Raw genomic sequence first — 22238 nt, 5'->3', positions numbered from 1 at the left:
TGTGATTTCATGCTCAGCATATCAGGGTGTGGAACGAAGGAGGAAGGGTGGGATGTTCAGAGCGATGGCATTTGTTTTCCCAAGTCACTGCTGTGCGTGACAGAGCTCTGCTCTCCTCGAGGTGGCTGAACACCTGCTTGCCCATGGGAAGCGCTGAATGAGTTCCTTGTTTTGCTCTGCTTGTGTGCAAAGCTTTTGCTTTACCTATTAAACTGTCTTTATCTCAACCCATGTGTTTTCCCTTCTGATTCTCTCTCCCATCCCACTGTGGAAGACTGAGGGAGCAGCTGTTGGTGCTCAGTCGTTGACTGTGGTTAGATCATGACACGCCATCGTGAAAAGAAGCGCAGTATGGCAGGGATGGCCAGACGTGACTTCCTGTGTATACAAATACCACAATCTAATTATGCTTTCAGTTAACAAGCAAAGGGACACTTGGGGCATAACCTTAAAGCTCTTTTTTTTCCTGGCCACTTTTCTACGTTTCCAAACAATGAACTGAGCTTTTGCAAACTGAATATTGAGGACTAATCTTGAGTTTCTGTCTCTTACTGATGCTTTCTTAATTGTATGTTTTCCAGAGTAGGAGTTGGCCCTTAATCTTACCTGTCTCTTGATCTTGTACTACAGCCTTTTCAGAATCCCAAATTCAGACTTGTCATCTATTTTGAAGGCAGTTTGGGTCAATTCTTCATTTGATTTTGCTCTGGTGGCCCAAAAGCTAGGCCAATAAAGAGCCAACAAGGCATTTTTTCAGGAGTCTGCTTTGTGGGCTTTTATGCTCCTGTCTGCCTTCAGGCGGCATTTCCTTCACAGGGATGGCAAATGAATGCTATGTCTGCTTGCCTCCCTGGTGACCCCAGCTTTTAGTAGTCCCTCACTCAGCACATGGGCTTTTTCCCATGCTTGGTTCCCATAGCTGTGAATTTAGAGATTGGGATCTGGAGCATCTAAGCCTTGTCCCAGGCTCTCTGGGAAGGCCTATCAAACTCATCCTTATTTACTAAATTGTGTCATTCAAAGGGAGCATTACAGATACTTTGAACTTGGAGACAAATTGCAGGAGACAGCTGTTCATATCTGTGTAGATGTTTTATGTGCTTTTTAACAAGGCACTTGAATCCTCTACAAATAAACAAATATCTTTTTTTACCAGTGCTTTAACCCTTATCCTGCATGAGGAATTAATTTTAAAAGCTTTACTTTTTTTTTTTGCTTATATTGACTTTTTATAACTCCCACTGGTAGAGCAACTCTTCACAAAACCTGACAGACTAAAATAGTTTGAGTAAAATTCCAAACAACCAGTTTTCCTGAAGAACATTATGCTGAAAGCCCCCGCCATTTTTTTGTTTAGAAGTTATCTTGCAGAATACAAATCATTATCAATTTCCCAGGATTACAATATTGAGTCTTTGACTTACTCAGAGCATTTCTTTTGCCTTGAGGAAGAGACTAAGTCTAGAGGTAAAGTCACTACCACAACAGCAAGGAATGAATGGAAAACAGCTGCATTTGGCAACACACCGGATCATGTTCCAGTTAGGTTTTTGAGCACTTCACAGAAGCCATTCAGTCTTCAATGAGTTCAGCATTCAGAAAGATATCTGCCAACCTTCAAGCACTTTTACAGAAACCTGTATGGCAGCAGAGAACATGATAGAAATCCTTACCATTCTTAGTTCTGTAGAAGTCTGTGTGCTCAGTCAGAACACATAAAGGTTTCTTGTAACAGCAGTGTCAATTTTCTTTACCAAGAGTTCAGCTCCAACTCCAGGTGAATCACAGGGCAAAAATATTAATTTCCTCCATCAGCCTTCCCAGTGGCAATTTTTCTCTTTGGAAGGGTATTCTACAAGTACTGATTAATTTGAAGAACACCAATACTCTTAGGATTAAGCAACCCAGATCAGACTAGGTGCTGATTAATCTAATATAGAAACCTTAGAAGTAATGAATTTGTCGGGAGGGTATTTTTTAAATACTAGATATAAATAAAATTCTCTACTGACTTACCTAGGTTTGTTGGAACAAAGGAATTTATAACAGCCTCTTTAGGTATGTTATCTAAAAACATCAATTTTGATCAATTTGGGAAATGAAACAAACAAATACATCAAGACTAACCCTAGGTTATTTCTGTCTGATGCAGTAATATACAATAAAAATTATTATCAGTATCATGCTTAACATTGCATGTAATCACAAAGTACAGCCTTGTGCAATGATATTCAGGCAACTTTCCAGCCCTTTGCTCTGGAAACTTTATTATAAATGCTGTTCAGAGGAACAAAGAATATGTTGGAAAAGGAGTATTTCTGAGTTGATGTGGGTTTCACAAATTCTCAGCATCCTGAACTAATACAGCCACGTTTGTCTTATTGTCTGGCTGCTAAAAATATGTCTCTCTCAAACCTGAATATCATCTCTTCTGTTAATGGATGACATACCCAGCCGTGAATAGAGCTTTATGATCCTCACATAGTTTGCACAGCAGAAAATCTGTGAGCAGAGTTTCCTGAGTAACACTGTTCATTTACGTAACATTCAACTCCTGTAAAGCATGTCAGAGACTGGCAAGGAGTGTGAAAGAAGCCTTGGTAGTGGTGTGGTGTTGTGAGATTTGTGATAAGCAGCTTTAATTTCCCCTATCTGACCTGAAACCTGTGGTCACACACACCAGTTTCCCAGGTCTAACACAATAAATAGGCATTAAGCTGTGAATAATGCATTGAACTGTTTGTAAAAATCAGGTTTTGGAACAAAAGCATATTTAAAGAAACAAGTTTGCCAGAAACTAAGGATATCCACATTTATTGTGTGTATTTCCAGGTTTTGGGAGGGTTTGCAGTTTTAACTGGAAAACTCCAGACAACTATTTGCAGTGTAGGAGCAGGTGTCCTCCTAAACTCCTGCTACTGATCCCCAAGCAAAGGAAGGGTAGTGACAGACTGGAGTGGGTGCACATATCCTCTCAGGAGCTAAAAAGCCCAGAAAGTGGCAAAAAGCCTGGGATAAAGCCTTGCACAAAGATAACATGTTCAGAAGCTTATCATGTATTTTAAACTTCAAAACTCTTCTGGAGTAAAAAATTTTGAAAATATATTTTTAATTAAAGAAACAAGACCTAATCTTTCATGCTTTTCCATTTTTTCTTCTCCCTGTAAAATCACATATTTTTTGTAACTGAATTTAACTGTAGTCATCTATGAGGAGACATAGGGAGTTTTATTAAAAACACAGATAGGGCTGGTATCTAACACAGTATTTCTTTGTTGTGATCTTATGCGTTTTTGTGTGGCTGAAGGAAGGAGTTTCTAAATGAAAGGTCAAATTCAGGTACCAGTGAAGAAATCAGGAGATAATCCACACTCATGACAATGGGACCAACATTTTCACCAAGTCCGTTCATTCTACCAAGAGCAAGAACACTCTTCATCTAAACCGTGTTTAAAACAAAAATTTTAATGGCCCACTGCCAGAAACTCTCCAGTTAATGTGGAGATTTTGCTTGTACTTGCAGAAACGTGTGGTTTAGACCTATGCTAAGTCTTGGATGACATTTATTGTCCGAGACGAAGTCCTGAAACATTCGGAGACATTAGGTTGTTTTGAAACTCTGCATTATTTTTTCTAATAATTTACATATCTGGGGTTGACCCCAGTGAAATGCCATAGGCCCAGGCGAACTCTCTCAGGACCTGCACCTCTTACCGACAAGTCACTTTGCCTTGGCTCGAAGGCAGATCGGGATGTGCAGGCTGATGCTGACAGACCTCCATTGGCTCTGCAGGAGCAATTTTACTCGCAATTATAAGTGCTGCTATACCTGTCCGTGAGGGAGCTCTCCGGCAGCACCGTTCCGAGCCGAGCAGCCCTTCCCGCCGCCGGTGCCCGCTGCCCGTCGGGGCGGCGCGTTCGGGGCGGAGCGGCCCCGCTCCCGCGGCGGGGCGAGCGGGCGGCGGGCCCGGGGGAAGGAGGGGGCTGGCGTCAGGCGCCGGGCAGCCACTGGCACGGGAGCTCCCGCTCGCCTCGCCTCGCCTCCCGCGGCCGGGGGGATAAAGGCACCTGGCGCGGCGCTCCGGGCCGCCGGAGGGGGAAAGGCGGGCGAGCGGAGGTGCGGGGGTCGGGCCGGGCCGGGCCCCACGCGCAGCCCCCTCCATGCGCCTCGCCGGCGGCGCCGGCTCCCCCCGGGCTGTGCCCTTACCCGGGAATGGCAGCCGGTGGCGGGCGGCGGAGCCGGGCGGCGGCAGCAGCCCCAGTCCCGAGGCGTGGTCGGGGTCGCCGAACGGCAGCTTGGGCGGCTGGGATCCCTTCGGGCGGGACGAGGAGCTGGCGAAGCTGGAGATCGCGGTGCTGGCCGTCACCTTCGCGGTGGCGGTGGTGGGGAACGGCAGCGTGCTGCTGGCCCTGCGGCGCACGCCGCGCAAGGCGTCCCGCATGCACCTCTTCATCCGCCACCTCAGCCTGGCCGACCTGGTGGTGGCCTTCTTCCAGGTGCTGCCCCAGCTCTGCTGGGAGGTGACCCACCGCTTCCACGGCCCCGACGGGCTCTGCCGCGTCGTCAAGCACCTGCAGGTCTTCGGCATGTTCGCCTCGGCGTACATGCTGGTGGCCATGACCGCAGACCGCTACATCGCCGTCTGCCACCCGCTGAAGACGCTGCAGCAGCCCACCAAGCGCTCGTACGGGATGATCGCGGCGGCCTGGGCGCTCAGCCTGCTGCTCAGCACTCCGCAGTACTTCATCTTCTCCCTCAGCGAAGTGGAGCGCGGCTCGCAAGTCTACGACTGCTGGGCGCACTTCATCATGCCCTGGGGGCCCCGCGCCTACATCACTTGGATCACCGGCGGCATCTTCATCGCGCCTGTCCTCATCCTCATCGTCTGCTACGGCTTCATCTGCTACCGCATCTGGCGCAACGTCCGGGGCAAGACGCGCCCGGGAGAGGCGGCAGCAGCGGGTGGCGGGCGGCGGGCAGGTGATGATGGTGGCCCGCGACGGGGGCTGCTGCTCGCCCCTTGTGTCAGCAACGTCAAAACCATCTCCCGAGCCAAGATCCGCACCGTCAAGATGACCTTCGTCATCGTCTCGGTGTACGTCGTTTGCTGGGCGCCCTTCTTCACCATCCAGATGTGGTCCGTGTGGGACCAGCGCTTCCCCTGGGTCGGTAGGTGACGCGTCGCTTGCTCCGCACGCGTTGCAGGCGCAGCCGGCTGTCCCGGGGCGCTGCGCAGCGCTGAGCCGAGCGCGGGGAAACGGGGCGCGCCCTCCTGTCCTTACACCCTCCCGGCCCCGCACGGGTCCCTGTCCCGCCGGGGAGCAGCGGCTGAGCGGCCCTCTGGGGTAGAACAGACAGCCCCGAGCAGCCGCCGCCCTCGGGGCCGCGCCGCCGGCGCCGCTCGCAGTCCCGCACCTGGCGGCCCCGGGAGCGGCGGCGGCCGCGGCGCTTGGCTCGGCTCGGCTCGGCCCGGCTCGGCTCGGCTCGGCTCGGCCCGGTCCGGCTCGGCTCGGCTCGGCCTGGCCCGGCCCGGCCCGGGGGCTGCCGGAAGGGCTGCCGGCGGCAGCCGCAAAAGGAGCGGATGGAAACCGGAGTATTTGCTGCCGTAATTTGAGCCAGCAACGTTTTCGTCCGTTTGAAGATGCGGATAAGAAAACTTTAGAAATGTTTAGTATTGTTGGGAAGTATGCACACACACATGTCGGAGCAGCTACATGAAGAGAGAACTTGCTACGTCTTCTTTCCTGTAGCTGCTGTCAAATAATAGGGTTGAGCGCACCCTGAACCCTTCCTCTCAGCAAGGCAGTCACCTCTGAGTGCTCCATTAGTCAAGTCACCGATTTTCATGAATCAGTGGCACATGATATCTGTCCCACTGTTAAATATGGCTGAAAAAATTTGGTCAGTTTAAAAAGTACTACATAGGTAATGACAGGCAGCATAGTGACATATATTCTGTTTCCTCATAAGGAGAGAGCAGCAAATCAAAATGTTGGAATCCATAATTTCTTGATTTTTAAAAATATCCCCAAATGATCAGTTACTGTAGTGATAGTGTTGCTTGCCTCCAATATGGGACTAAAGTCAAGCCTATAATGCAGATCTCTATAGAGAAATAAAGACTTGCAGTAAACACATTTTTTTTACTTCAAAGGGAATTAAATCTAATTGGACAGATGGTGTGTTTGAAGAGATTCTTTAAATCTATGGAACTGCATAACACAGTAATTATACTTTTTTGAAGATTCAATACTTATAAAGAAAAATCACTAATAATTGATTAGACTAAATACATATTTAGAGTATTTGATCTAACTATTAACTAGTTATTGAAGGTAGAACACCATAGTTTTTTCATGCCATAGTGCTAAGTTCCATTTTTCCCTTAAGTAAAATTCAGATTTAATGGACAATCCAGTAGTTAGTTGAACATTCAGTACTTTTCATCATGCAAATATATACAGCAAAATTCAGTGTTACTGAAAACAGTGGAAATTTTACCATTGTCTCCCAGGGTCTGGGAAAAACCTTTTGGTATTTAAAGCAGGAGCTTATCAACACATGGATACACATCAGTGGAAATGTGACTAAATCATTATTTTGGATGGATTACCCCATAACTTATTCTGTCACAGCTTTTTGAAGTCAGTTCAGAGAAATCCTCATTGACTTCAATGGCAGCCTTACATAAATAGGACCTTTACTGATTATGTTCTCATTATCTGTTTAAAATGCTGTAGCTCAACATTTAGAACTCGAATATTCAAGGAAATAAATCCAATGGTTAATGAAGCAATTGACTGAATGGTGCAAATGTATTTTTGATGATTAAACAGCTTTCTCCCCACTCCCCAGATTCTGAAAACACTGCAACTACTGTGACGGCTCTGCTGGCCAGCCTGAACAGTTGCTGTAACCCGTGGATCTACATGTTCTTCAGTGGGCACCTCCTCCAAGACTGCCTAGGGAGCTTCCCTTGCTGCCAAAAAATTAAGCAAACGCTAAGTAAAGAAGATTCAAACAGCAATAGCAGGCGACAGACTTCTTTCACCAACAACAGAAGCCCAACCCACAGCCTGAACACATGGAGAGAGATGCCCCACTCCAAATCGACTAGCTTCATCCCCATCCCAACGTGAGACAGGCCTCAGGGCAGGCAGGGCTTGCAGTCCCGTCACAGTGCTTGGGAAGGTTGTGGCATGGCACATTATGCCAAACCAGAGCACCATCGTGCTACCAAGGAATGACTAAGATGCCATGAGACAAAAAGTGCCCCCTTGCTTGACAAGCTATGCTGCAGTATGTAAATTATTTTCTGAAAGTTTTTTAGGATTTGGGCAACTGATCAGGAAGGTGTGGCTACAATAAAGCAGTTATTTTTTTAAATAGACTTTATTTTAATTTTTGTCTGTTCCTAAAATACTAAGTGCATTGTTTGTTGCTTGCTGTTTAAAACACTCAAAGCAATGGAGTTGTCATGTATTGGGCTAACTCCACTCTCTAGTGTTGATGCATAAAACTTCTCATGATTGTCTGATGAGGTCACGGGGAAAGAAGACAATATGAGCAAGATTACAGTTTAGTCTTAAACATTACCAGAAAGGAGTTGGGAAGAAGTCTTGGCTGTCCAGATAAGGAATGGGGTTAGACAGACTCTGAGTTGCTGGAATTCAGTTGCTCATGATGCTTCATCTTGTAAAGGTCTAGCAGTTCTCAGACACTGAAATTCAACAGCCCTTGTGAAGGCAAATCTTTTAGTGCTGTCAATGTCTGTGTGTGTATTGTGGGATTTCATTTTTAGGGTGACATTTCTTCTTCCCTTGATGTTGATGGAAATTATTCAGCATATCTGTGTGTGCGTGTGTGTTGCTGCACCTACTATCAATTTTTTAAACTAACTTTAAAAATATATTGGTAAATATGATATATACGCTATGACTAGCTCAGCACTGTTACAAACAGTCACACCAAGAAAACTCATAATGAATACCAGAACCACTTGCTTTATTGGTAGGAATGCCATATTTTCTTTTTGATTCACTGAGACATCTAGGATCAAGCTACCTTGCTCGGTTGTCAAGCAAATAGCCTCGTGAGCTCAGAAGAGTGTAGTCATTTGGTAAGAGCTGTAGAACCAGTGCATTTCAAGACACAGATCTGAGAATCAAACTTACAAGTCTTCTGGGAACATATAAAAATTGTCAATGTTGTCCGCTTGTCTTTTTCTATTATTATTTTTTTGTTGGCAGCTCATGAAAATATAGTCTTAAAAATTGTCAGTAAACTGCAATACAAAGTCATCACAACACATTTGCTGATTACAAAGCATTCACGGTGTGCTTGTTCTCAATACAATGCATGCTAATTGACTGTAGTTCATTTATATGGTAAACAATCCTATTACATCTTTCCTTGGAGCCCGTCTCTTGTATTGAGGTTGGGTTTTGAAGCTCCTGGAGTAAGTTTTGCTGAGTTTTTAAGTCTTGAGGCTCTCTTTCAGAAGTACAGCTCCTTGTCTGCTCTGTTTTCCTGAGCTTGCCGGATGCTGAAATCCAGGAGCTCCCCTGGCCCCCTGCAGGACTGCAAAACTGACACAGTCCCAGCTGGCTGCTGGAGCACTGGGACACAGCGGGGCTGCACAACGTGCATGCAAGGAGGAAGCTCAGCACCAGATTTCTTTCTTTCTCACCAAAACCTAACAAACAAGATTGCTTTTCTAATTGCTTGAGGAGATTGCATGTGGCTTTCACTGAGGATGGTGCCCATGCCTGCCTCAGTAATGGTAGCAGAAATTAATAGAGTTAGGTGCAGAATAAGATCATCTTAAACCACTCCAGAAGCTCCCCATTGATTATTTTGGGCAAAGAATAGGGAATATTACAACTAAAAGAATTCTTTTTTGTCACTAAAGGAAATCTTGTTTCCATTCTCTTCTTTCCTTGTGTTTGCTGTTGTTCAGAGCACTAGAAGCCAGAGGACAGTGTGGTGGAATGGCTTATAATTAAACAGACTATCTTTTTGACCACCTTTAATATACAAATGTGACTACAGCTCTCACCAACTCTGGACAAAGGTCTGTGAACCTGAAGCTATATTTTAGTAAAAAAAACCCCAGTATGCAGTGATGTCGTGTGTGTGTTTGTGCACATTATGTGTACTGTGTATATTTTGCAAGTAGGTAATTCACTGAAATTGCAAGTGTTTCAAATTAAGTACACTATCCTTTGCCTAGCCTTCTTTTTGTGCTACTACTTTCTTTGTATATGAAATATGTATTAAAAACTAATTAGCTGTACTAATAGAATTTGAATGTTTCCGTAATTGAATGGTTTTTCTATTACACTTTACATTCAAACAGAAAATAGAATAAAAAATTGTGTGTAGAATATTGTTGAAAATAAAAATGAACTGGGTAATGACTAGTACATGTATTAAACCAAAGAGACCCAAAGTACAAAATTAGGTTTTTTTCAAATACGTTACAAAATCTAGGTTTACACTTGGGGCTTGTCAGCATAAATGTCCCCTGTGAGTGTTCTATACCTTATGTAATTAAACTGACAACAAAATTTGTCATATATGATTTCCAGACTTTTTTTTTTGTAAATACTGGTTTTTTCACATAATTGTAATGTTGGAAGATACAGCCAATATTTTTAAATTGTTCATCTGTGGATATATTTTTTTAAAAGCTACTTTGGGTTATCATCAGGGTGCCCTAATGGAAAGAGAAGGAAATAAAAAATTGTGAAACCATTGCAAATTTAAAACATGGAAACTTGCTCTAATAAACCTGCATATTTATTTGATCAGAAGCATTTTGGGTTTTTCGCTTGTCTAGATTTTGGAGGGCAAGAAATGTATTTGGTATTACTAAATATATTATACAAAATTCAAAATGTCTTCATTTAGTAAGTTGTGTCCATGAAAAGCTTTAAGGAGTGAATAAAATGAAAATGTTTTTCTGTTACATGTAGTGAATGAGGGACACAAGCAAAGAAGGAACATGCAATCAGCTTTCCACCATATGCTGCTAGTATTGTTAAAACATCTAACTGAGCACTTATTCATGTTCTAGAGGAGTTATTTTGATATTTTTGTTTTAAATACTTATCTTCTGACATAAAACATGATTGAATGGGTGAGCCTGTACGCTGTTGTTTGTATTGGTGTTACTAGAACTCATGCATTTCAAATTCCATTAGATGGCAAACGTGGAGACGATACAGAAGACAGAAAGGATTTTGTTCATTCATACAAGAAACTAAGTTGCCAAAAAGCTTATTTTCATTAATTTATTTTTAAGCTTGAAGGCAAACATATTGTTGGCTCAGAAAAAAAAAACAAAACAAAAAAAAAAACCACCAAAAACAAACCAAAAACCAAAAAAGGTTGGATTTTTTCCCCCTGTATTATCAAGACCAAAATCTACAAGAAGGCAGAAATTCATGTGTGCTCAGTACTTCAAAGACAAAGGTTTGTCTGAACAAATTCTTATAGCCAATTCCAAACTGTCCAGACTGAAGGACCCTGCTGAAGTGCATGCATGCTCCTTTCCAGCTCATGCACATGGAAAGCAGGGCAGAAGAGGGAAAGGCCCTGCAGAGCTGGACGTTGTCCTAGGGCAGATACTGGTGAGCCAGCTTTGGGAAGTGAACACAGGCCTTAGAATAGAGCTACTGCTGAAATAAGTTAATTGTTGCATAAAGAAAAAAAAACTCTTACAGGATTCTCCCAAGCTGAGTTCCCCACTGACAAAAAGGACTAATTACATACAGTGTCCTCTTCTAGAAAAGTGTCTGCACAAATTTCAGTCCCTTGTGCACATGGAAGACCAGGGAGGCAGAAAGACACTGGCTGGAGCTGTAGTTACTCCTACAAGCTAATTTTCCATGTTTTTCTTTAGGAATGGGATTTACTGGAAAATGTATCACTTGCTACTTGGGTAAAGGAATTACAGGATAAGTAAATGGACAGGTTTCAAGGTCCAGGACTAGATCGCAGCTGCTCCACGGGGAGCAGTCCTGACTGGTTCTGGTAACAGTCCCTCACACGAGAGCAGGCTCAGCTGGTAAGTCACACAGAATGGCTTGGGCAGCTATGCGAAAAGCAAGCAAACAGCAATCACAACTAGTTCCTGCTGAGCTTCGGTAGAGCCAGCCAGAACAGGTCTGCCTCTCTCAGGACTGGTCCTGCAGAAAGCCCTGGATCCAGTTCAGTGTTAATTAACACTGTATCACTATTTTGGTACAACTGCTCAGTAATTTGCCATGCCTTAGTATAAACTTGCTTAGAGTAACAGTTTACATGCAAATTAGCCTTAGTTCTCCGTGAGGACATTTTCAGCTGAATTCTTGATACAGTCCGTTGGGTTATTTAATTTATGAAAAGCAAGGCTGTGAGGCCTCATCAGGAGTGCAAAGCTCTCTCTTCAGCTCTATGGCGAGAGGACTGGCAAGCCTCTCTAGTTCTAGGTGGATAAAGGTGTTGCTGGATATGGGTGAGCTTTATTCCAATAACGGAAGAATCTCTTGCACAATCCCAATATTTTTTCCTATTTCCAACACTTGTTTTTCCAGGGGGGTGGATGGAAGAGGAGGCTTTGGGATAGAGCCCTTTCTCAGTGCTCTGCAAGCAAAAGGCGCCTGAGCTATCCATCCTCAGTTCAGGGTAATGATGATTATCTCTCTCCATAAATTCTTGCAGGACACATGGCTAAGAAGTACTGTGTACAAGTTCAACATTCCTTTTCAAGCACAGCATTGGCAAAGCAGTCTGTTGGTGTCCCATCAGCTTTTAGACCTTTGTATCAAAATATGGCAAAATTGTCATTGGCTCTCCAGGGCACAAAGCCCATTCTGGAGGATGTGGAGCAGACAGAGACTGGCAGCGACTGTTCTTCCACTGTTACTGCTGTGATTGCCCCTGCCATAGTCTGTCCTGACCCTGGTAATGATGGCAGCAAGAATGGGGACAGGGATCACAGGGGCAGCAGCAGACAGGGTTGTCACTAAAGCAGATTAATTTCAAAGTGCTTTTGGAAGGAGGAATATGGATCTTATAAAAAATCCACAATGAATTTTGGGAGAGAGATGAACTGGTGACTCAGACAGCAAATAAAACATTTGATCTCAAAGGTTATTTGAAAGTATCAAAATGCTTTCCATTTTTTAAATTTTAAGATATGTTTTATATATTTAGAAAAAGAGCTCCTCGTCTCCTGGGACTGTAACTGCATGAAGCTCCTTACAAATCTAAGTATTTATGCTGAGATGGCTACAAGGCTATGTTGAAAAAAAGGAAAATGATCTCTCCAGGTTAAGCATTCAACATGTGACTTGTAGGACCTTGGCTGCCCCAAAACAGTGTCCTGTGGGAAATATGAACAGACACAGAGTTTTCTGGGAGGAGGAAGGAAAAAGCCTAAATATCATTCCCCTTTTTGGAAAGAGGTGATAGTCAGGGTAAATACCATAATAGTAGACTAAATCTTCAAGCTAAAAGGCAACAATCTTCCTAGTATTTTAGAAAGTTCTTGGTTGAAGATTATGTGAAAGAGAGAAGCAGTAGATGAAGAACCGAGAGGACTAGGAGGCATTTAAAACTTTGTAGCATTATTATCAAAAGGAGAAACTTGCTTAGGTGCTGCTCAAATGTTTTTCTAAATAAGAGTAATAACAGTACAAAATAGTATAGCAAAAACAGATTAGGATAGCCAATGCTCTGTCTTGGCTCTGTGTAAAGCAGGCAGAGCTATGCAGAGTAAGAAATCTGCAGACTGGGGTAGGCACAGACAAATGCGCCCTCTGAAATACTGTATGTGCCAGTCACCTCTGAGGGAACCCCAGAAAACAATTCACTTTATTCTTGGCTGAGATGTGAAAAAAAAAAAAAAGAAATCAAACCATCAGACTAATTTTCTACACAATTAATCTGAATAATCCTCTTCCAGAGAAGAAGCAAACATTATTAAATAGCCATCATTATATTTTCTAAATGTGAGACATTTCGGGGTTTCCATGGGAGCGGAGGAGTGGCTTCCAAGTGTTACATGTAGGGACATAGAGCTAAGGATTGACTTCAGCAAGACACTTTGGCATTCAGGTGGATTTCATTCCTTATGTGATCCCATTATCTCCAATACTCCAAACATTGTGAGGGCAGTCAGGGCAACATGGAATTATAGGCAGTAAACAGTATAAAAAGCAAAAGATAAATTTGTGCAACTCTGTATAATCTCATTTTCCAAACCAAATTGTTCTTGTCTTTTTCAACAGAAAAGAGCAGGGATTTAGTTATGTATCTCTGATAACCTAGTCCACCATGAAGCTGATGATCAGAGACTCAGGAATCCTAAGTTGTGATATATGGTTACAAATGTTCTTTATTAAATGGGTAGGTTTGGGACTTATCAGTTAGTAACATATTATTAAATTGAATAGAATATGGAAAATGAAGAGAGAGTTCTATCTTTGTGTTGTTTTGTTCTTTGTTTGGGGGTTGGTTTTTGTTTCATCTATTATGGCAATTCCCCTGCAGAACTGTATTTTAAATATGCTGTACTGAGATGAGATGATCCAAAGAACCATGAAGAATCCCATTTTTACTCTCTCTTTCAATCTTAGATATATCATTAGTGCTTGCTCTTCTGTCTCACAGATCACAGTGTAAGACATAGTGTAATTAAACAACAAAATCTCATTTCTTTCCAAATTTATGACCCAAGTGCCTCAATATAGGCATTTTAAACTAAAGGAAACAAAAGTGGAATTCATCTGCATAAATGTACTTACAATGCATGTGTGCCCATCTGAGTGAGAGTGATTATTTTTGTGGCCAATACAAAACTAATTTCTGGAGACCAGGGAGTCATCATATAGAGGATATCAAGAACACTGCCCTTATCTCCATTTATATAAAGATACAACTATTTATTATTTTTTTAAATGGCAAGTAGACAGCTAGCTCAAATTGGTACAATACAGCTGTCTACAAGTACTATAGGTTTTTCTGAGAGATCTCTGCAGACACCTCCATGTTATTAGTTAATGTTTTTACTTTCTTTAAGGGCAACTACAAAATATTACCATCTAGCATCATATTGTTTTGGATGGTGTTGATGATGCCATCACTAACCAAGGGGGCCCATATTGCTAAGTTTCTGCCAGCTGGGTGCTTTTGTTAGTTGTGTCACAAAGAAGACCAACAGCCTAGAGATCAATTTACTTCCTCACACCAAGATGATATCTCTGGCCTTAAAATGAGGGAAAATTTTCTGCATCTAATCTCTCTGTGTCTCATCTGTGCATGCTGAACCTTTCAATCTCCTTTGTCCTTAAAGGTACATTTGTGAGAAAATTTCTAATTAGACAGAACTCTCAAAATACTCAGATTGTACAATCCTAAGGTCAATGTACAACATAGAAAGATATTATTTACACAAAGAGTTAGGATGGGGTGGAGGGTGAAATCAGGGTAATACCTAAAATTCTTGGTAATATTGTGTGGAGTAAAAAGGAAAAATAAGGAAAAGGAGAGTGGCATGTTAGGTATGTCTGCCACATACTGCATGTGAGGTTCTGTTTCCCTAAGAAACTACTTAATTATAACAATTTTGAGAATATAATCAGTAAAATGGTTTGCACCAGATGCCATCAATGATGGTTTTCAGCATGAGCACAAAAAATGACTCAGTGGCTCTGGTCATATTTTCTTCACAAGTGTTTAAATGGAAAGTTAAAGCAATGTAATGGTTTAGTGTAAAACCCCCAGACTTGACCTATGATGAAAAATGGCCTTTTTCCACCAGAGATGTCAGGTTCATGCAAAAAACAGAAACAAACTCTGTGTGCCTCCAAGTCCATGTACCGTTTGGCCTGTGTGGGGAGGCCAGGTTTTCCCTGAGTGTAGGGAAAAGAGGGAGCATGAAGCAGACACCCCAGAAGCCACCTCAGCACACTCCAGCTCCCACTGGAAAGACACTGGTTCGGCAAGAGGAACTCTGCATTTACAAACATGATTGAGTTCCTGTGTGTATCTTTCCATTAGAGTTTTTAAATCCTGCTGAAGGCAAGGACACAAAGGAGTGAAGAAACTCAGTGGGACACTTGCACTTGTGTCCTTCCTCCTGAAGCCAGGAGGAGGGTACGGGCAGGGCTTACCCGCACTGCTGCAGGGCAGAGATCTCACACTCCTCAACTCCTGCCCCAGATTAGCAAACTCTGGGAAACCAAGCAGGCTCAGGAAACTGGGAAACAACTCCCACCCTTGGAGTACGATGGAGTACCCTCAAATGAGCAGTGTGAGTACTCATTTGCCCTTGCCTCTGTGGGAATCTGGAGAGAAACTGAGTCTCTTATAGGAGACAAGTGGTTAAAATCCTTTTTCACATGCTGCTAGCTGGGATGAGAACATTTCCAAAAATAGGGGCTGAACTTCTTCAACAATTAAAAACCAGATCATGGAGGGACAGGTCTATAAAAGTGTCTTGTAGATGAGATGAGAACTAAATAGGAGTTTTTCTGGGTTCTTTTCTGTTTTGTTTAGTTTGTTTGTTTGCTTATTTATTTGAGTAGCACGTGACATAGCTGAGATTCTTCTCTGTGAGCTTGTTAGCAGGAGTTGGAAAAAAAAGATGCAAATCCGCAAGCTTTCATTTCAGTGAAAAAGACAGAGCAAGCCAACATATTGCTAATTAGCAGACACACTCATAACATATTCCAAACACTTGGATTAATCAGTTATAAAACATAAATATTTTAAAATGCAATTTAATGAGACTCTGTGATTTATAGGTATTACATAACAGAAAGAGGGTACTAAGTTTTCAAAATTGAATTAATTTGAAATGAAAAGTGTTTGAAACTGTTCATTCTTAGTCTTTTTATTAATCTTCTTAACTTGAAGTTCTTTTCCATCTTGCAATCATGTACAAAGCATGAGAGAATTCTTCCATACTACAGAAATATTTTCCAAGCATAATAACATGATTATTATGCTTATCTGACTTGTAAATTACAGAATACTATACATATTGGAGATACTGATTTTAAGAATGAAGTCATGCAAACATGCCTTCAATTAATTTACCTTTGATCTTTTGTGTGACTGTGTTTGCCATCAGAAAGGACTCATTTCATTATCAGTGAAAGCATTTCTACCACGAAGGTACTTGCTCCTAAGACTGGCAGCCCTGTTATGTATAGTGAGGCAACAGTAGCAGTGGGATAAGAAATGACATTCTTTGTCACAGAAGGAAATGGCCACAATTCTGTCACTGTAATAGTGGGAGAAGAAATGTGTGAGACAGAAATAACACCAGCTCTGAAAGTTCTGTATGACCCCAAGGAGCAGAGAAGGCCAGCACGCTGTCCCCACAGCAGGCTGTATCTGAGGAGGCAGCCTTAGCATTCCTGGTTTCTCTCTGTTCAAAATGTTTTTCCCTAGAGGTTGGTAAGTTTATTTTTTATAAAATGCTGGCACTTCAAGGACAAAATTATCTTTCCTCTGTGGTGTGCACTCTCAGGCAAAAGTAAAACTTCAGTTTTGACAACCTGGCAAAGAATTAAAGGGATGTGATACATGTGTTATTTTCAGTTGTTCTGGGAGCTGGGCTTGAATGAGTGTTATCTGAAGGGATATAGTAGGCAAATACATAACCAGCAGGCCAGTCTCTTGTGCAGCTACCGGGAGGACAGCAGGAAAATTGATTCTTACCCATTGAACCCTGACACTCATGATAAAACTGTGGCATTGGTACAAAGTGCAGTCTTCCCTTTAGGGACTTCTCCATTCCAATTAGATTGCCCCATGGCAATCTTTTAAAGATGCTTTAAAGAATCTTTTAAAGAATGCTATTTGCTCTGTTACTTTTTATTGTTCTCATTCTTTTAGCCAGGCCTGGCCTAAGAGCTGAATGAGTTCATGTGTATGTCCAAATGCAGCATTTCACTTACTGGTTTCAACATGACTCACTTCTATGAGCCTTTGCTCAGCTGCAGCTGGGTATTAATCATTGAATTTCAGTGCTTTTCTCATCCATCTGAATCCAGGTGGGATTTTATGTGACATTTTGTTTACCTTGTGCTTCGTGGGGGGTTCAATTCCCTAACTAATCAATCTCATGCAGTCTTCTATATTAAATCAATTGAGGATTAAAGAAAAGAGATTATAGGAGACATTCAAGGATCATGGAAATTCTTCTTGCTTCTTACTGATGAGTGTCTGGAAGTTTGCTGAGGATGTCACTTTTGGAGTGAAATTTATGGCCATGTAGAGCTGTGTTGGATGGTCCCTCTACCAGCCAGGATCTACCAGGTCACACTGGCATGAGGTGATGGGATGACACACTGTGACTGGCAGCTCATCACAGCCCTGGACAGGACACTGCAGCATTAGTGCAATTTGTAGAGATTTGTTACAGAAATATGAAGATTTATTAGTTGATTATGGATTGAAATATTTGTGTGAAAGTTGCAGATGAAACAGCAGAACAAAGTTTAGAAGGACAGGTCAGATTAATACACTGTGTGTATGATTTCATTCAAAGCAAGAGAAGGAACAAACTGACCTAAAGATAAGGTAACAAGAAGATGAAGAACATGACTGGAACCATAAAATAACCAGATAATTTAAGCAAGAATTATGAGGGCTCAGTTGACATACTGAGGCAAAAGATCTCAAACAACATCCACTTCCGAAGGGCACGACAGCAAATCGGCACCAATTCCTCACTGCAAGCCCTGACATACATGTCTTAGTGCTGCTGAGCATATGTGTGTGAACATGCGAATGAGTAAAAATCAGTGTAGAAATTTAGTAAATAAAAATCACCTTTTCCTTCCATAAGACCTCACAGTGAACGACCATTTTAGTAATTTACTACAAATTGGCCTTGTGGAGTTGCAGGAGGAAAAAGCACAAAAGAGCATTAAATGATGTAGCAATTCTGCTTTCAGAAGGATCTCTCTCTGGGCATAGGGCATTCTCTTCACACATCAGCAAGCTGATAGGCTGGACATCATATCCCACTGAGCTGGGTACCTGGAATCTGAAATAATTGAAATGAAGTGTAGAAGGCTTTTGAACAGCATCTGAATTTTGTGCTGGCCCACTGAATATTAAGGATAATGAAAGCATAAATAATGTCAAAACAGCAACAGATGCTCCATACCCAATCTTACACAAAAATAGGATTAAAACCATTTTAGACTTCAGAAATAACAAAATGCATTGTTATCAGCCTTTCCAGTAACCTGCAGCTATTCTGTGTCAAATTTAGTTCAATCCAGCTGAGACACAAGCCAAATTTTGATTTTGACTATATATGTTCTAATTTTACTGAAAGTTGGAACCATTTTGGTCTTATAGCTCCAAAATTTAGTCTTCCTTTGTTGTGTAATCAAACTGGAAATGTTAGCAAGCAGTCTTTTAAATTACATCAATTGCAGAATTAAAATTACTGAAAAGAGAAGAATTTGGGGATGAGAAAGAGATGGGGCAGGAAGATTTTTGGTCATGTGACTGAACAATAAATCCCTCTAAGGGAAGAAGTCTGAGAGGAAATGGTCAAGGGTGATGTAATTATGAAGTTCAAGGACTAATGTAGGATGTGACTAACCACAGCTGCTGCAAAGAAAACTTTTTTGCAACAGGACTCCTTGGAAAAGGAGGATGACCTTTGTTTTACATAAACATCTATGAAAAGTTGAGTAGCTTAAATAGTAGTGTAAATGTTTCTCACTGAATTCATTAAAAGAGTGTAAATGTCTCTCTGAGTTAGCCAGAAGAGCATGGGGGACTGATTATGGGGCTCAGCCTGACATGGAGTATAAAAAACTAGTCAACTTGCAAAAGTGTTTTGAAGAGAACAGGCTTGAGCAGCTTTCAGCCCATAAATTCCTTTCCAACAACTGGAGATGCCCAGAGTCATGACAATGAGTATATGATGGAGATTGATAACGGGAATCACACAATTAAACTATTTAGTGCAGTTGCAATTGATGTTTTGCTAAGTCTAAATTAGAGCAATTTTGTGTTTTCAACATATTTTTTATTACTCTGCTAAATCAGAAACCCCCATAACATAAATAACTACATTTAACATTAACTACATTTAAATAACTACATTTGACATTAAACATTTCACTTTCCATGTGTGGAATATCTAAAATAATCCAGTCAGGGAGTATTGGACTCTGACTGGCCATTCCTGTCTTCTTTCAGTACTGGGTTGCCCTGAGGATGCTGCTGATCTCTGAGAAAATGAGAAGAAGCAGTAATAGCTTGCCAAAGCTGCAGTAACTCTTCTGTGAACTCGAGTCCTGCATCCTCCTTTTCTCAGTAACCTCTGTGCATGGACCAAGCCTGAGAAATCATCAAGTGCTTGCTAATGCATATGATATGACTTCTGAGTGGATTTTTCTTCCATTGTAACATTTCTTTGCAGTATAACAACAACAACAACAACAATAATAGTTGTTGTTACTTGTAGTATTAGTATTAGTGTTAGTATTACTATACAACAGCAAAATATTTAGAGCATCTCTTTTCAAATTGATGACATTTAATGTTTGAGCTCCTGGGAAAACCTGGGCCTGTGTATTTGGAGATTCCTACTTCATAAATTTTCTTGTTTGCTTTGAAAATTCCCTCTAATGAGTACACTAAAGGCAATTCTGTTAAAAGTCTGCTGGATTACAGTCAAACCCTTATTCCTAGGTATTTCTTTTAAATTGACAAAAGAGATGGAGTGCTGCATAACTTTGATTAGTGTAGCTCATTGCATGTAGTTCAGTGCAATATGCCTTAGGTAAAGAGACAGAGCTTTGAAAGCCTGATCCTGAACATTTCAAAACAGGAGAGATTCAAATAACATATTTTCCTCTTCAAGGACTATAGAAGAAGCTTATGTACCTTTCAGACTCTGAAGTACATAATTTTTCATTATTAGCAAATAATGCAATAAACATCACACCCCAAAATATTAGCTTTTCAGTTCCTGTGTGTTCCTCTAATCTCAGAGAATATTTTAAAGATCTGCTAGTGGAAGGCATAAGGGCTGTTATCCTCTAGATGGGGCTCCTTTATAACCCTTTCAGTGTGGATCAATTAGAAAGAAAAGACTATTTTAATATAGTTTTTCTAAAACCTCTCAGTCCTTCTGCCTCTAGGCCAAAATATGGCTCCCCATTCTTACTATATCTTTGCATTATCACTAAAGTCAGTGGTCTCTTTCCTTTCATTTTTCTCTTTAGTTTAAGATGCAAAAACTGGGATAGAAATCGCTGAGTTTAATCAGGTTTTGTATGCATAAATCTAAGAGTAGATTTTTTTACCTTACATTTTTCAAAAGTGAGTTTCCTTTAGAAACAGCAATCTGATAGTCCCAGTTGGACCAGCGTTGTTTGACAAATTACAAATGCCTTGAAAGCAAGTCGTAATCCTCTACAGAACTCCCCTCTACTCCCTGCTGTAAGGATATTTATGGCTAGAAATAAAAAATTCACGCACAAAAAGAAGATATAAATGGCAAATGATAATTAAGTGTTCAAGAGTTGAAAGCCAGTAGAAATTTTTAGATGACCCTGAATGATTTACCATTTTTTCAAAGAACACTCTGTCTCTTTTATGATTTGACCAAGGTAAGACAAAATAAAGAATGAGGTAAGCACTTTTATGGCATGTGTCAAAAACTTGGAAAGAAATGTGTGTGAACTTTTAGGGAGTTTTTCTATTAAGAATTAATATCTCTTAGTTAAAATATATCAGTCATGGGGTACAGTAGAAATTTACAGCCTACAGATATCTGCCTGGGAGGGATCTGAGTGGGAAACAAGCTGCAAGTCACTTCACTGCTGGTACAAAACTACTGTAAAACCTTGAATTTGGAGAGACATCTATGCTCTCATGTTGCTTTTGTTAACAAGAATAAATAGATACTCCTTGTGTTGTTTACAGTGTCGAGTGGCAATACAAACCAGGACCCATCGGTCTTGCAGCATCTGACAGGTCTCAGACACCCTGGGAAGGCTCAGAGATAGACATTTGTGCACATTGGAAAACTGCAATACTTAGTGTACATACAACCTTGAGACTTACAAAGATTTAAATGTTTAACAGCTAAGTGCTTGATTCACAGATCCATCCCCTTCTGTAAGAAAGGGTGTGCAGGATGAAAAAAAAGCTCTGTGGACAGGTTGTCTCCTGTCTTCTGCAGTTAGTGACATGGAAATGGAAAACAGAAGGAAGGGAAGGAGGGACACTTGTTGCCACAGCAGTACAGACAAAGGGAAGAGCAGCAGTAGAAGGATGCAACCTTGAAAGGGCACTGACTTCCCCTGTGCCAGGTGTGCCAAATATTGGGGTGAAGTAGACATGAATAGTCTGCTATGTGTGTTTCAAAGTCGTGTTACAGAAATCAGTGCAATTTCTTGGTGCTGTACAGCACTGAGCTGAGGACTCCCTGTGGGCAGTGCTGTGCAATGAATCAGTAGGAGCTGATCTGCTGCTCTGGAGGATCTCAGTCTGGGGATGCACCTGCCAGTCCCAGTCCCAGTCTGAGTCTATCTTCTGCCTTTTAGTGCCAGCTGTGATGCTGGGTCCTGGTGCAGTACCAAAGCATTTGAGGCAGGGGGTAGTGGGAGAAAGATGGATATGTCCTCTTTGGGGTCTCCTGGGTAAAACTGGGTCCTTCCTGCAAAACAGGGATGACACTCACCAGCAAATGAATCAGGATACAGGTGTCATGAAGCAAGTTACTGGGGAGCAGTGAAGATCTAAGAATTATCTGTTCTGCTGACTATTGGCACACCAACTGGGAGTAATCAAAGGTTTAAGGGCTGGAAAACTGCACAGATGTGAAAGAGGGTGGGAAAAATCCCACATGCCAGTGCTTTGCAACAGCAGGTTTTATGGCTGGTGGCTCACTGCAGAGATAAGTGAAACTTACATGGCCCCTGGCTAACAGAAGCAGCCTTTGGGCTATGCAACAATATTCTTTTCAAGGCCCTTACATGAGTGAAGAGCCTTGAGGGAAACCATCCAAATCACTATGGGACTTCAAGATGAATTCATCTGCTTTTGAAGCTGAAGATCTAAGCAAACCTAAAAGCCCGGCTCTTTTTAGCTCACTACTGTGTTTATTGGTTTTGGCTGGGTTGTTTTTAGCTGAATTTGTCTTTTATGGTAAGTATTGGAATAGCTGACTATCCCTGATTTTTTGGGTCATGACTGGTAA

General features: G+C 41.8%; 1 protein-coding gene across 1 annotated transcript; it reads left to right on the top strand.

Moving 5' to 3' along the window:
* The first annotated feature begins 4161 nt into the window (after positions 1 to 4161).
* On the top strand, positions 4162 to 7186 carry AVPR1A (arginine vasopressin receptor 1A). The gene is made up of 2 exons (XM_041465639.1): positions 4162 to 5170; positions 6857 to 7186. The coding sequence occupies exons 1-2, from the start codon at positions 4162 to 4164 to the stop codon at positions 7138 to 7140; spliced, it is 1293 nt and encodes a 430-aa protein (XP_041321573.1). The 3' UTR covers positions 7141 to 7186.
* The last annotated feature ends 15052 nt before the right edge of the window (positions 7187 to 22238 follow it).

The sequence above is a fragment of the Pyrgilauda ruficollis genome, unplaced genomic scaffold (genome assembly GCF_017590135.1).
Source record: "Pyrgilauda ruficollis isolate IOZ18807 unplaced genomic scaffold, ASM1759013v1 scaffold19, whole genome shotgun sequence".
NCBI lineage: Eukaryota > Metazoa > Chordata > Aves > Passeriformes > Passeridae > Pyrgilauda > Pyrgilauda ruficollis.
Note: the sequence above shows the minus strand (reverse complement) of the source record. Positions and strands in the feature narration are given on the sequence as shown.